This window comes from Chanodichthys erythropterus, chromosome 10 (assembly GCF_024489055.1).
Source record: "Chanodichthys erythropterus isolate Z2021 chromosome 10, ASM2448905v1, whole genome shotgun sequence".
Lineage (NCBI taxonomy): Eukaryota > Metazoa > Chordata > Actinopteri > Cypriniformes > Xenocyprididae > Chanodichthys > Chanodichthys erythropterus.
Window position 1 is genome coordinate 52,676,667 of NC_090230.1, and position 15,256 is coordinate 52,691,922.

A 15,256-nucleotide genomic window follows, 5' to 3' on the forward strand; every position below is an offset into this window, starting at 1 on the left:
TTTTAATGTATTTTAAAATGTAATTTATTTCTATGATGTCAAAGCTGAATTTTCAGCATCATTACTCCAGTCTTCAGTGTCACATGATCCTTCAGAAATCATTCTAATATGATGATTTGATGCTCAAGAAACATTTCTTATTATTATCAATGTTGAAAACAGTTGTGCTGCTTCATATTTCTGTGGAAACCATTATACATTTTTTTCAGGATTCTTTGATTAACAAAAAGTTCAAAAGAACAGCATTTATAATTGAAAGTGAAACATTTTGTAACACTATACTGTAAATGACTTTACTGTCAATTTGATTATTTTAATGCATTGCTGAATAAAAGTATTAATTTCTTTTGAAAATCTTACTGACCCCAACTACACACATACACACACACAGTGGAGTTCACCAGTAAAAGTGTTTCTTTTTTTTTATTTTGTTAATTTCATATATATATATATATATATATATATATATATATATATATATATATATATATATATATATATATATATATATATATATATATATATACACATACATACACACACACACAAGTTGTATAATGTATGTAACCCTGGACCGCAAAACCAGTCATAAGTCACACGGGTATTTTGTAGCAATAGCCAACAATACATTGTACATGTCAAAATTATCGATTTTTCTTTTATGCCAAAAATCATTAGGATATTAAGTAAAGATCATGTTTCATGAAGATATTTTGTAAATTTCCTACCATAAATATATAAAAAAAATATTTTTATGAGTGGATATGCATTGCTAAGGACTTGAGCAACTTTACAGGCAATTTTCTCAATATTTAGATTTTTTTTTTTGCACCCTCAGATTCCAGATTTTCAAATAGTTGTATCTCAGTCAAATATTGTCCTATCCTAACAAACCATACATCAATTTCAACAAATGTACCCTTATAACTGGTTTTGTGGTCCAGGGTCACATATATAGTCTTTATCAAATCTTAAAACTTTTTGTTAGCTTTCAGATTTAAATTAGAATTTGAATCCCAGATTTTCAGTGTGGTCTCAGACTTTTGGACCCTACATTATATAGACATTTTAGTGACTCTAGATCAATGGTTCTCAACGGGTGGCTTGCAAACTAGTTAAAACAATAAAATAAACAGGATTACCAACTTCAAAAAGGGAAGATAAAACACGTCCCATATTTTTCTTGTTGAAGTCAATCAAACCAATATATTTTAACAAAGGAAATTTTTGTTAATTTTCCACAATACACAATTTCTAGACATTGGGCATTAAAATCCAGCCAACCATTAAGTTAAGAGTAAAGGCTGAGATGTATGCTGACATCAATGTTTGCTTTGATTCTACGGTAACAGCACAGTTTCACCTTGGGTCAGGTTGTCCTGCACTATAAGGCGAATGTGCACTGTTGTACTGTCACCATTTACAATCTATAATTGACCCGGTATCGACCTGGTATTAAGATGAATTTTAATCGATTGGTTCACAAACAGACGATGGAGACACATACCCGTTTCCACCTAGTATTTTAATCTGTCTCTTTTGTCCAATTTCAACCACTTCTGTCCTGATTTCTTTGAGGGGGGGATGGAAAAGCATTTCTGCTCTGACAGATGCAAAACGACAGTGAACACAGTGAGTGTGTGTTAGAAATGGTATGAGAACATTGTGCTTGGTATGTTTTTCGTCTTCAAAACAAACTTCTTCAGCCAAGAAAGTTAAAATCCTGTCTGGCTAGCACGTTTCCCATAATGTTTACGCATTAGATCAGTAGGCGGAGAGTAGGCGGTCTTTAGTGGCTGTTCGAACACATTCGACCACATAAGCATAAGGCAATCCGGTCGAATGTGTTTTCAACTACTTCTGGAAGTGGTCGAAAGCAGACTAGCTCAAAACATTTTACACCCCGTTTACACTTGTAATTTGTACATCCACTTGTGATCTGACCGACCAAAACGCATCTTAATACCAGGTGGAAACAGGGCCAGTAATAAATAATGTAAAGTGGATTGGCCAGCTGAATCTCTACTGGCAAACCCACTGAGAACCAAGGAAGAGTTTGTGAATGATTAAGCACGACAAGGCATGAGATCACAAACAGCTGCAGGTCTTAAAAGCGGCAGAGGACGACCTGAAACAGGCCATTTCTCTATAGTTGCATTACAATATCTGCTAAAGTCTAGAAATGAATCGAAAGGAAGGGGTGGGGGATTGGTCAGAGAATCACATCCCCTGCTTTTCCTATTGGAGCGGGCCTGGGCTCTCCTAAAATGGCCGCTATTAGAGCCTCTGGAGCACTGACTCCATTCCCGGGAGACAAAGGGCTCCGTGGACTAAGAGGACTGAGGGAGGGTGAGGTTAATGTGTCTGGAGAAACCAGACGCTCTTTCTTGGCATTGGCTGAAGGGTGCGGGGAGGAGCTCCGTGTGGGGCCGTCACGGGGACGTGGGCACAGGCTGAGAGACTGCAGGGAGGGAAGGGGCGTTGTGGAGAGTGCAGGTACAGCGGGGCTGCGGCTGCGCTGCCGCTTCTGGTGGTGATGCCGTTTGCCGCTTTGGTTTCCAGGGCTGGGGCTACGAGAGCAGGGAGCCAACAGGACCAGTGTACTGTCATCTTCAGAGCTGACATCTGAACTGTCGGAGTGTGAACGACATGCTGGTGCAGGTGGTGTGGACATGGGAAGCTGCACCTGTGAGAAAAAATATACACAGAGAATGAAAATATACAGACAAAGAATGTGAAGAGTTCCACTGCAAAAAACTGCAAAAGTCCATCTGACATGTCTTCTTTAAAATGAGCATTTTTTACCAGCCTCCTATGTTTAGGTTCAGTAATTTCACTTCAATGGCAATGAAAAGGTTATCAGTCTTTATTTTCAAAAACGTCCCTAGTCAATTCATTGGTATTTAACAATTTTTTTTTTGCAAAAACCTCCAAAGTCCACCTCTTTGGAAAACAAGACATAGTAAAACATCAGTTTCTGTTTTACAACAGCAAAAAGAACACTGTTGTGTTTACTTGCTGCTCGCAAAATCCTGTCATTGCCACTGTAACGATGGACAAAACACAATAACTTGCAGCTCTGCAATTAAAAGTCATCTCATTTGCACAGCGTCATTCATCTTGAAATCATATGATTCACTTTGCGCCTTCCAGTTGGTTCTTCTGTGGACTTAGAGGCTTTTGCTGACAAAGGGAAGTGGTGTTTATAGCGTTAAAAAGCTTATTTTTCAGGCTAGACGAGCCAATGCGTATGTGCAGTCCTAAGCGTGAGTCTCACGTATTTCGCCATATTGCGCGTTGCAGTTTCTCCCATTCATAACTAATAGGAGTGAACTGTCTTTATATATCTATAGTCTTTGCTCAAACTCAACCTTCTTCTGGTCCTAGTCTTAACTCGTACTCAATTTTTCAATTCGCTGAGCAGAAAAGCCAAACTAATTTTCCTATTTTAAAAATTTCACCTTACAAGGTAACAAAAGAATAAAGAATGACAGACCATTTTGGGCTTAACTAGAGGTGTGGATTACAACCAAAATCTTATTTCACTTTATTTTAATTTATCTTTTTATCTTGTTATAATTAATTAAAAATAAGAACAAATATGCAAATTACAAATAGAACAAATACAACATAAGACACAAATGATATAAACAGTGCTTTAATTTTTTTCAGCTAGGAGGTGTATTTAACAGTAGCATTCAAGTAAGAAACTGAATATACAAAAATAAAACATTAAATAGACTTCATTGTATGTAATTAAATTTATTCAGTTATTCATAAATTAACAACTAATAAAGTTATTCAGTCAAGAGCAGTGAGTGATTATCTCTTTGTTTTTTGTTGCTTGATTAACATTTTATGAGTTTGTTTGCCCATATAGGGTCCTATAATACACCCGGCACAATGCGACGCAAGGCGCAGCGCAAGTGTGTTTGCTAGTTTGCATCCGGCGCCGTTCGCGTTTTACCGTTCAGCGCCACGTCCTTAAATTAGTAAATGCATTTGCGCCAGTTAGTGCACCCATGGTGGTTAGTGCTGGTCTAAAAAAGAGGTGTGTTCAGGCGCATTGCCGGCGCATTGCTATTTTAAGGAGCTGAAAATAGACTGCGCCATAGACCAACTCAAGCTCAAGTCAAGTCAATGGCGCAATATTTTTTTGTTAGAGCGTGTTGGTACAAACTGCGCCTCTAGGCGCGTCCACAGTGCGCACTGACTTTGCTTATTACACACAGGGATGCGCATCACACAAACATGCCAAATATTAAAAACAAAGGGATTACAGTGTAAAAGCATATTATTGTGTAGGCTACATAAATATAAAAATGTAATGATGAATAGTCATTGCGTGTAATAGAATTAGGCTACCTATTTTCAATTCAGCCTATTACTACTAATAATGATGAACGAAATTGGCTAATTAATTGAACAATCATGCAAATACACACACACATATATATTAACTAACTCATCACGCGGAGCTATTTGAAAGCCTGCATTTGCAAGCCCGCTTTAACTTCGCGCACGAGCAGATCGGTTTCTTCGCTTGAAAAACGTTCAGCTTTTCCGCCAACAAATTCCGCCATGTAAATAGCAATCTGCCATGGCGCGAGTGCATCTCGTTCTTAAAGGGAATGGGAGATGACACTCTGATTGGTTTATTGAACGTTACGCCCATTACTCATTAAGAGAATAGGAACAAACCATTTCAAAAATGCACCCCGGCGCACGGACCGTTTTTCCATCGTTAAAATAGCAAAAGTGGATTTGGACACGCCCTGAGTGCACCTGCGCCATGCGCTTTACACTTTGCGTTTAGATCGTTAAAATAGGGCCCATAATCTTTAAGCTATCAAAGTAAAAAAACTTAAAGTGGAGGGGCTGAAGGAAGCAGCTTCAACACAAGCTTAGATACAGTATATCCCCTAGTGGGACTGCTAATGCTTGGAAGATGAGTCTGGTAGCAAGATGCCTAAATTATGTTGGTTTATGTTGGGGAGATGGCGTGATGCCAAAACAGCTGATTCTGGAGCAAGGTGAGTGGCTGCTTATATGCTCCAGCAGTTACCTGAAAGATTAGATGGGTTCACTCCTCCCAAAATTACGTTTAGGAACTTCACTAATGACAGAGACTGCGGCAGGTTTATTAGGCTGCTGTCACTTTAAGATGGAATGCACGGATCTAATATATTGACATGCATCTGAAATGTTTATATCCATTCAAAATATAAACAACTGTGTTTATGTGTAAATATTGTGAGTATTTAACAGTTTAAGCGCAATAAGATGCGAAAGAGAACTTAGTTCATTACTCACGCGTTGTCGCTTTTGTGAGTGTGCTTCAGGAGTATGAACTTAGAAAAGCTTATGCCAGAACAGCATGCAAATAAAATGTTTAACTGGCAAGGCTGTAAAAAGCATGGAAATAATAAACTTTTATGATGACGAAGAACTGTGATGTCACGTGAGCATAACCCTACCACTGCATTGCTAAATACGTGATGTGAATGTCTTGTCCTGTAAAGTATGTTGGGACAGGGGCGACAGAACTGCAACTGATAGAATGTGTGCTGTAACACGATAGGCAGATCATGGAGATATTCACAATCTAAATTCGTTCTACTTTCACTTGACCCTTTTCTGGTCTTGGTCTAGATTTTGACTCAACCGTGTTCTGGTCTCAGTCTTGAATTAGCCTTCTTTTGGGGCTAGTTGCATAAACATAGCCATTATGTTGAGACTGTGTCTTAAGAACTACGAACAACTATCAGTTGGTTATGTGTAATCAGTCTTACTTTTCGGTGTCAAATTAGATCAATTTACGTTTTTATGTAACTGACTTATGAACAGTCTTATGCCGGGTTCAGACTACACAATATTTTTGTCAGTCACGACAGACACTGTGTCAGATTATACAATTTGGACAAGAAACAAGTCAGACTACCTGTTGCTACCCGACCATTCATCGAATGCTGTCATAGAGAAGGCGGGACTATGGACTGACAGAAGGTGCTGTGAGTATAAACAAACAATGGCTAGCAGTGTGTTTTGCTCTGTCTTATTACTCTTATTTTGGCTTGTTTGAAAGCATGTAGGAAGGAGCTTCTGTGCTTCTATTGGCCAGTGTCACACATGTGACGGAACTCGTCTTCGATGACTGAGAAAGAAATTAAACATGCTATTCTTTCTGTCGCGACATTGTGAGGCATCGCAGACGCGGCATTGGTTGTCGTCCACAATGACACGTTACACGAGCTGAAATGATCTAATCTTGTGTCCTGACACCCATTGTCGTTTACGAATCCCTACGAGTAGTCTGATCAAGGCATTAAAGAAAAAAATAATGATGGCTAATTTGTAAGAATAGTCTTAGCAGTTTATGCAACCGTTGCCTGGTCTGGCTCTTGACTCTGACTTGACTTTCTTCTGGTCTTGGTCTTGACTCTAACTCAGCACACTTCTGGTCTTGGTCTTGACACTGTGTCTGGTCTCAGTCTTGACCCAAAAATCAGCCTTCTTCTGGTCTGGGTCTTGACTTGGACTCAAGCCTCTTCTGGACTGGGTCTTGACTCTGACTTGACCCTCTTGTGGTCACGGTTTTGTCTCTTACTCAGCCATCTTCTGGTCTTGGTCTGGACTCAAACTCAACTTTCTTCTGGTCTGGGTCTTGACTCGGACTCAAGCCTCTTGTGGTGTGGGTCTTGACTCTGACTTGACCTTCTTCTGATCACGGTTTTGACTCTTAAGGCCCCGGTATACTTCAAACGAAATCGAAGAACGAACTGATGTGAAATCATTTCGAACAAAATCAGGCCAAAACAAAGAATATGTAAAAATATTTACATATTCATCTAAAAGTAGATCACAGCAATGTGGGCGGCGTCAGATGTTCGTTTACAGTATATCGCTGGTCACGCATTTCGAACTTCATTTTACACCTAAACGAAGAACGAAAAAGAACTTCGTTTGAAGTATACCAGGGCCTTTACTCAGCCATCTTCTGGTCTTGGTCTAGACTCGGACTCAAGCCTTTTCTGGTCTCAGTTTTGACTCTTACTCAGCCCTCTTCTGGTCTCAGTCTAGACTTGGATTCGACTGTATTCTAGTCTCAGTCTTGACTCAGGCTCAAATGAGGTGGTCTCGACTACAACACTGGTTCACATGACTTCAGAAAACTTGGAAAAAACTGGTCCATGAACATTTAAAGTACTTTTGTCTCTTTGAAAGCTTCAGTCTGCATTCATTCAAATGCATGACGAAATTGGCACCATCTTCAAAACTCCTCTGGAGGTCCAGTGAAGAAAGAAATTTGGGAGGATTATGTCATCAAAGCTGGGATATTCAGAGTTTTGTTTGAGGCACTTAGTAACAACTAAACTCTTGTCTTGAGTTTTCAGTCTGTGAAATAATGATTGCTTACTACCTTTGGAAAGTCTACACACCTTTCAGTTCATTTCTATTCAGCTAGTCTATTATTGTTGTATCACTGATTTCTGGTTTAACATCCCTTAATCAGCATGTAAAACAAAACAAACTGTGATCATTAACTTTATTTGTCAGTCTAAGTGGGCATTCTTTTGACCAGAAGAAGGTTTGCAAGACATATCTTATGTAGAGAACGTCTGTGAATATTTTTGCCATGTTGATTTTGGTTTTGTTTCTACTAATACCAACTTCAGTAATAAAAACCTCTTTGAAACTCTGGAATATTGTGCTTCATGTTACTCCAAATAAACACAACGTTTAAATAGTTAACACTTTATTTTGTGCACACATATTCACCATGACCAAGCTCAATTTAAAATTGAACATTGGTCTGGGGAGTCTGTATGTATTTTCTACTGCACAAGAGACGTGATCAACAAGCATTATTCACGCAATTGGATAGTCCTTCAACCAATCAGATCAACGATCCGGGTGACATACTTTGCAGAGCGACGTGAAAACTCCAGACAGGTTTAGTTTGTATTGGTTTGTAGCATTGATCAGCACTTTGAAGAAGCAGCAATGGCATCGAGCGATTTTTGCAGGTTGTGCAAAAAACAAAACAAAACATGAAAGTGAGTGATATTTACACCCACTCGAGCGTTTTGTTTACTAAACTAAAGAAGTCATTCAGCATCGTCGAAAGGTTAAAAGGAATTGGTTTGACGGTCATGCTTGCCGTCGCTTCTCTATCATCGTGTCATCCTATCTCTGTCAGCATGTTATACCCGCCAATAGCGAGCAAGGTTGATAAACCAGTCTGTGATTGGTTCCCGCAAAAGTGTAACAGAATCAGTAGAAATGTATGTACGGGTTTCCAGACTGAGTTGCCGGGCAAAATCAAATCGCCAGCAGATCAGGCTGGGTTTACCCAGTGTACATTACCACCTCGCCGACTCCCCCTTACCTGCGCAAGTGCTAACCTTCTCCCCCCACGCACATAGTACCGTATCGTGTAGTATAGTATAAGTGAATCGTGTAGAAGCACCTTGTGCTGAAGTGCACAGTATAGGGGGGAAAATGTTAACTCCCTATACTCCTTCAAACAAAAAAAACAAAACAAAACAAATATATAAATATAAATGTTATATATTTAAAAACATATAACAAAGGCCACAGTTAGCACAACAAAACACCAGTCGCATGTACGATATGCAAAAAAAAAAAAAAAAAAAAAAAAAAAAATAATAATAATAATAATTATTATTATTTTATTTTTTTTTAGCTTTGTGTCCACAGTCCTTCACTGAGTGCTTTCAATAACAACAGAGCAGATGCGAGTTGAGTTTTTGTGTCTGACCAGAGTACCCTCTTTATCTTTTTACTCTGTATGAGCTCCTTTTTGTGCTGCTTATTTCCAGTCAAAGTCGTTTCTCAGTGACCTGTTTTGTTGACTTAAGGGCATCAAACAGGGAGTGGTTGTCTGTCACACAGACCAACAGAGGAGCATTAAAGTTCAACATTTCCAGTTGTGAGCTCAGAAAAAAGGTTAGCCAGAAAAATGGCATTATCTATTCCATCTGACAGGGCCAGCATTTCCCCTGCCAGAGTACTCCTAGAGTACATCTAATTCTCTTAGATTGCCAACTGAGGAGAAAACTTCCCTCCTCCTCCCATGAGACCAATCAATGTACCTCCTTGTGTGCCCCCATCAGGGAGATTTCCAAGGGAAGCATCACTGAAAACTGTCTGGGTTTTCTGCACTATCTGAGCTTCCTATTGCATTGTTTAAACTGCCTTTTTCACTTGGTGTCTGGTTGTTGTCTTGCACAATTTGCTTTTCCTGAAATTCCTGATCCTGTGTGTTTATCTTACAGAGCCTGGATTGATGTACTCTAACGAGAGTCCCCCCTTCTCTTACAAATACAACAGCTCCACCTTGACCAATAACTACCCCTGGTCCCTTCCACTCAGTCTGCTCTTTTGTAATATACCTTGTCTCCTGTCAAATAAATGTCATCTGTGGGCCTGAGCTGCTTGCGTAGTGCCCTTCTTATATGCTCAGAACACTCTGCTTCAGTGAATGCTTTCCTAGAAGCATGTAAAGCAGAAACGTGTTCTCCAACTCTAGCACTCTCAGTGGTGCCTTCTAGAGCAGGTAGTTTATCAACTAATACAGAAGGAAGGTTAGGGTTCTGTCCAAGCACTAATTGATAAGGACTGTAGCCATGAACATTCAACATACTGTTCTTAGCCATGAGGGCCCAGTCAAGGGCAGTGTGCCAGTCACATCCATTTTCTTGTTTGACCTTCTGGATGATCTCGGTGAGTGTTTGATTATGTCTCTCAAGTAGTCTGTTGCTCCAGGGACTGTATCCAGCTGTTGTTCTTGTCTCAATGTTAAAGTTTTCAGCCATGTCTCTGATCTCTGCGTTGTTGAATTCCCCACCATTGTCAATGTACAACCTCTGGGGGGCGCCATGGACACTAATCCAAACGTGAATGAAGGTGTTGACAATTTCAGATGACCTTTTTGTTTTCACAATGTTTCCAGCACTGAAACGTGTAAAATGATCGATGATGTGGAGATACCATATACCTGGTTCCAACTCATGTAGATCCATCGCCACTGTCTCATTATATTCCGAAGCTAAGGGCAAGCCCACAGCAGGCTTTGGCTTTGTCTTTTTGTACTTTTGGAATATTTCAGAGTCATATACTATTTGTTGTAAAATAGTAAAGCATTCTTTGTCCTTATTTCCTGAACTGCGAATGAGCCTCTGTAGCCTATCTGCCAACGCATGACCAAACTGTTTATGGAGCTTCAGGAGGACTTTGTGTTTTTCATCTGGAAACATATTTTCTGTCACTTTTAGGACCTCCTCTATTGTTTGTCCTGTTTTAGTTTCTTTGTCTCTGATACCGACACAGTAATGTCCAGAACTCGTAAATTCAAGAGGAATGGATTGTTTGAACATCATTGGACTGTCGTTCTTCATGTCCAAAATGGTCCCTGCCTTCTTCAGAGAGGTTTTACTCAGCAGGAGTGGAATGTCAACCTTGACAACTTCAGTTTCAATTTGGCATTTTGTCAGTCCTATTTTAGCTGGTAGTTTCACATTTCTTGTGGAGTATACCGAATTCCCATCTCCGAACCGAAATGGTCTGCAACTGGGAGTTTTTGTTTGCATCAACATGTTCACTTGATCTTGGGTTAGGTCATCAATATAGCTTTCCAGCCATTTCTCACCACACATTGTATAGGTACAAGCAGTGTTAATAATTGCTGATCCCAATGATTCAGTCATAAATATCTCTTCGTCTGACATGGAGTCCTTTGTAAATAATGAAATGTTACATTCCTCTACACTTGCATCTTCAGCTACTCTCACGAGGACAGTCTTTAGCCCAATGAAATGTGCACTGGCAAATAGCACATCTGGATCTCTTACTGAACTTATCCAGCGGATTAGTCCCCAGTAATGGCTGCTTTAGTTGAAAACTTTGAAACAATGTGTTCCGTTTTCCTCTTCCTTTTTGGAGCTGACTTCATGAAGGAAAACTTCAACTCGGTGCAGGCCATCAATGCTAGCTGCCTGCTTTTTTCGTCGAGACAAGCAGTGTCTAACAGCTTAAAAGCACTGCATTAGGTAGCATCATATTATACTTTTTCATCCGGTTGTATCGCTGTTCGAAATCAATTATGTAGTCTGTCGTGGAAACTGAACTATTCTTCGTTATGCCATCACAATATGAATAGGCTTCAAGCCTTGCCATCAACATTTGCCATACCGTTATCACTATCCAAATCCTCCGCAGGTTTTCACGGGCTCTCCCCTCAAGTCCCAAGGTGACAGCAAGCGCTTATTTCTTTCTGTCGAGGTCGGTAACCCGTGTCCAGATATGAACTATTAACATTTTTCCAACACTCGTATGGCCTGGTTTCATCAAAATTCGGCAGAACTTTATAACTTGCTGCCATTCTTTAACCATCCTCTGCTACCATTGTTACTCCAAATAAATAAGACGCTTAAATAGTTAACTCACTTTATTTCGTGCACAGCAAAGTTACACATATTTACCATTGCCGCCTCACCAACTCCCCCTTACCTGTGCAAGCGCTAACTTTCTCCCCCCATGCACATAGTACCGAAGTGAAACGTGTAGAAGCACCTTGTGCCAAAGTGAACAGTATAGGGGGGGAATAACATGTTAACACTTCAAACTGTGCAATTGTACATGGTGTCTTATTTCCATTGTGTGTGCTTGCATTATGTGGTGTGTCTAGCATCAAGTTTGAAATTCAAATGACAACTGAGTCTATGTTTGTAATTTGTGGATATCCAGCCTCAAATACAAATCAAGGCTGCAATCAATACTTCAAATGTTGACAATAGTGATCCCAGATTGCAATGACCTAGTCATCATGCCCTTGGACTAACACACTAAGAGCTACTGAGCTGCTTGTTCAAACCAAACTAATATTTGCATTTGTGCTGAATCAGAATGTAGCTGTGTGAGAGAAGTGTTGACCTGAAATGGTTCTGTCACTCCCACGATGCTGTTCGTGTTGTTACTGTAATATCCCAGAATATATTCCCCTGGGTCTCTAGGCAAATCTTCCTCAGAAAATGCCACCTTAAGGTCATGAAAAAATAACAAGTTACAAGTTAGATAATGAGAGTCAGCACTGGCTACACAATAAATCTACTTTGTTAGTATTAATACTGTTCAGTGATCTTAAAGCTTTCAATCCAAGATTACCCAGGAATGATTTGATTTTGGGATTAAAGTATTGTCCAGTTAACACAGAGAGACGTAAAGGTCAGGGTCAGGCTGCTAATATCTTTCAGATCTCCAGGAAACATCTTACACACACGACTAAAAATGTATTGTCCTACCTGCGTCGAATGCTCAGATTTGGCCCACACATACGCAGCGTAATCCTTGTAGTGCTTAAATCCCATCTAAAAAAGACAATTGAAAAGTAACATGAAGTATATAAATAATTTATTTAATTTAATATATAGGTGCAGATTTGCACCCCACGTCACCCATGTGGTATGGGCGTGTGCATCTATTTTTTTGTCATCAACTTTTAAAAGAATTTAGTGAGAGATTGAACTTTTAATAATTGATCATTAAATCATTAATAGTGGACATATAAACTTATTCATTTGAAATGAATACAGTAAGTAATACAAATGAAATATATGCAGTGTATCACAGCATGTAAATATAAACACTGGATTGAACATTTCTGTATAGACAACAAACAAATACAGCATGACCAGGTTGCGAGCTAGGCAACTAAATGTCAACCAAATCACATGTTCTAGTAATGATTTAAAGTAAAGTGAGAGTTAAGTAAAGAAAAAGTAAAGTACATTTGTACTCATAAACTGTCCAGATGAGAACATGAAAACATGATCTCTATTGTGTAAATGAAAGTTAAAGAAAACAGCATGATAAAGCTGGACAGATCACATAGTTAAGTCTCAGATAACCAATATGTCACAGTGTTCATGTAAAAAATCATGTGAAAAATCTTCTTGTGTCTGTTGCTTGATGTGGTGCTTTTGAATAAGTGTTGGCTAAAAATTAGATTGTATCAGACAATTAGGCTAGAAAACTTTTATCAAAATAATTTGTCATTTATTTTGTTCATGTTTTTTTCTTGTTAAAGGTTTAGTTCACCCAAAAATGAAAATTCTGTCATTTATTGCTCATCCTCGTGCCGTTCCACATCCATAAGACCTTCATTCATCTTTGGAACACGAATTAAGATCTTTTTGATAAAGTCCGAGAGGAGTCTGAACACAAAACGCATGCGTCGTGATGCTCTCATGAACACGCATTGCAGATCAATATTGTTACAGTGGTGAATAATGTTTTTTTTTTGCACAAACAAAGCACTTGCGACGCTTCATACAATTGAGTTTAAGCCTCTGGAGTCACATGAATTACTTTAATGATGTCTTTTTCCTACCTTTCTGGACCTTAGAGTGGTAGTTGCATTGGATCTCTATGGAGAGACTTCATCAAAAAGATCTTAATTTGTGTTCCGAAGATGAACGAAGGTCTTATTCTAATGGATATGGAACGACACGAGGGTGAGTAATAAATGACAGAATTTTCATTTTTGGGTAAACTAACCCTCTAACCCTGTTTTTCTATAATAAAAGTATACAAAAATAATTATAGGTTAATTTCCTTGAAAGTGGAAAGATTGTGTTTCTGTGGTCCTTTCAATACATTGCTCCATTTGTTTGAGTTTCCTGACCAGCCCAACATAGCAACAATTGCTCAACCAATGGCGTGAGTTTGTGGGCAGGACTTTCCATTTATTGACCAATAGTAGGCAGGAATTTATTTTAGCAATTATTTTTGATGATAGTGGAGCATAAATAACACATTGATTTAAATGAGGTTAATAGAGTTAATGACACCTATTAGAAAACCATTGTGATTAATTATTATAATAACATAATGCGTATAATTTTCCAAGTAAAAAATGGAATGAAATGTACCCACTTGAATTAAATTTAGTTTTATCTGAATATGTCATTCATGTTTTACCTTGTACAGTCCCACCCAGTCCCATGAACTCCTCTGAAAGCCGTGTGCCATTGTGAGTTTGGCTGTAGCATCAGAGAACTTGGTCCATTCTTTCTCCACTTCCAGTGTCACTAATGGTAGGTTCACCTTATAGGGAAACTGATGGGACAGAAGTGTACTTTAGCAACTTTTTAAACATTTAAAAAAAAAAAAAAAAAAGTAACTCTTAAAAGTGGAAGTGTCAGGATAATAAATATCTCACATGAAACTGTACGCCTAAAATACAGGCTCACAGACTATCCAGTATCTTTCCCGCCATTTTTAGACTCACATGCAAAGAGAAGAGGGCGGCCACCGGCTTGTGGTCGCTAATAGTGAACCCCTTGTGACTGCGGTAGAAGTGCTGGGAAACTCTGGTGGCGCCACCCAGCCATGATGTCAGACCCCGCTGCAGGGCGGAATAATGAGACGGCACAGGGGAGCCCGTCCTGCGCAGACGCCACAGAATGCGATCTGTCCATGCAGGTTTCCTCTTTTTTGCACTAGGAAAGAAAGCCAGGTTTAACGAGAGCCCAGAGAAACAGAAAGACTCATGAAGAAAAGCATAACACAATCCCACACCTTGTGTCATAAGTGTGTGTCCCCACATCAAACTTGTAAGTTGGCGGGAATTTCAGGGGTCCTTCCATAAATCCCTCCAGAATAGATTCACTTTTTTTCGCCAGGTTGAGCTGTAACAAAGACAAAACAAAAAGACGAAATGTTCTTTCACTTTATCTTTTTAACAACAACCCAATCCAGCAGACAACACAATACAATCCAGGGTCTTTATATTGCATCTCAGTGCACATGGACTTTCTAAAGGGCTGAATCAAGCCGCTTTGTTTATAGATGTAGTACACTGACCTCTAGTGGTAACAGATTGAAAAATTAGTATTGCCAAGATCTGCACAGAGACACCTGGCGTTATGTACCTAAAACAAGGATAATTTTCTGTGTCCAACGTTGATTCAGCATTTGGATCTGTTCATACCCTTGAAATCACATGAACCTCAGCAATCAGTCCCCATTCCAAATGGGGATTTAGACTTGAAGCCTCGTTCTACATTCATTTTATGATTCAAAAGAGTGTTTATGAGCACTATGCAAGCATTTGATACAGGCCCTCCATTGTAAAAGAAAAGAAAAGAAAAGAAAAGAAAAGAAAAGAAAAGAAAAGAAAAGAAAAGAAAAGAAAAGAAAAGAAGAAAAAAAGTACACTTTAGCTTACTCTCCA

The 15,256-nt window shown here is 39.1% G+C and overlaps 1 protein-coding gene across 1 annotated transcript in view; it reads right to left on the minus strand.

Moving 5' to 3' along the window:
- Nucleotides 1-643: 643 nt before the first annotated feature.
- LOC137028849 (inositol polyphosphate 5-phosphatase K) overlaps nucleotides 644-15,256 on the minus strand; it is a 31,040-nt gene continuing 16,427 nt past the window's right edge. Inside the window, exons 8-13 of the mRNA XM_067398149.1 lie at nucleotides 14,602-14,711; nucleotides 14,312-14,522; nucleotides 14,002-14,139; nucleotides 12,324-12,389; nucleotides 11,956-12,060; nucleotides 644-2,686 (exon numbers count right to left, since the gene is read on the minus strand). Coding sequence (XP_067254250.1) covers nucleotides 2,213-2,686; nucleotides 11,956-12,060; nucleotides 12,324-12,389; nucleotides 14,002-14,139; nucleotides 14,312-14,522; nucleotides 14,602-14,711 — 1,104 coding nt within the window. The 3' untranslated portion in view covers nucleotides 644-2,212. The remainder of the gene's footprint in view (nucleotides 2,687-11,955; nucleotides 12,061-12,323; nucleotides 12,390-14,001; nucleotides 14,140-14,311; nucleotides 14,523-14,601; nucleotides 14,712-15,256) is intronic.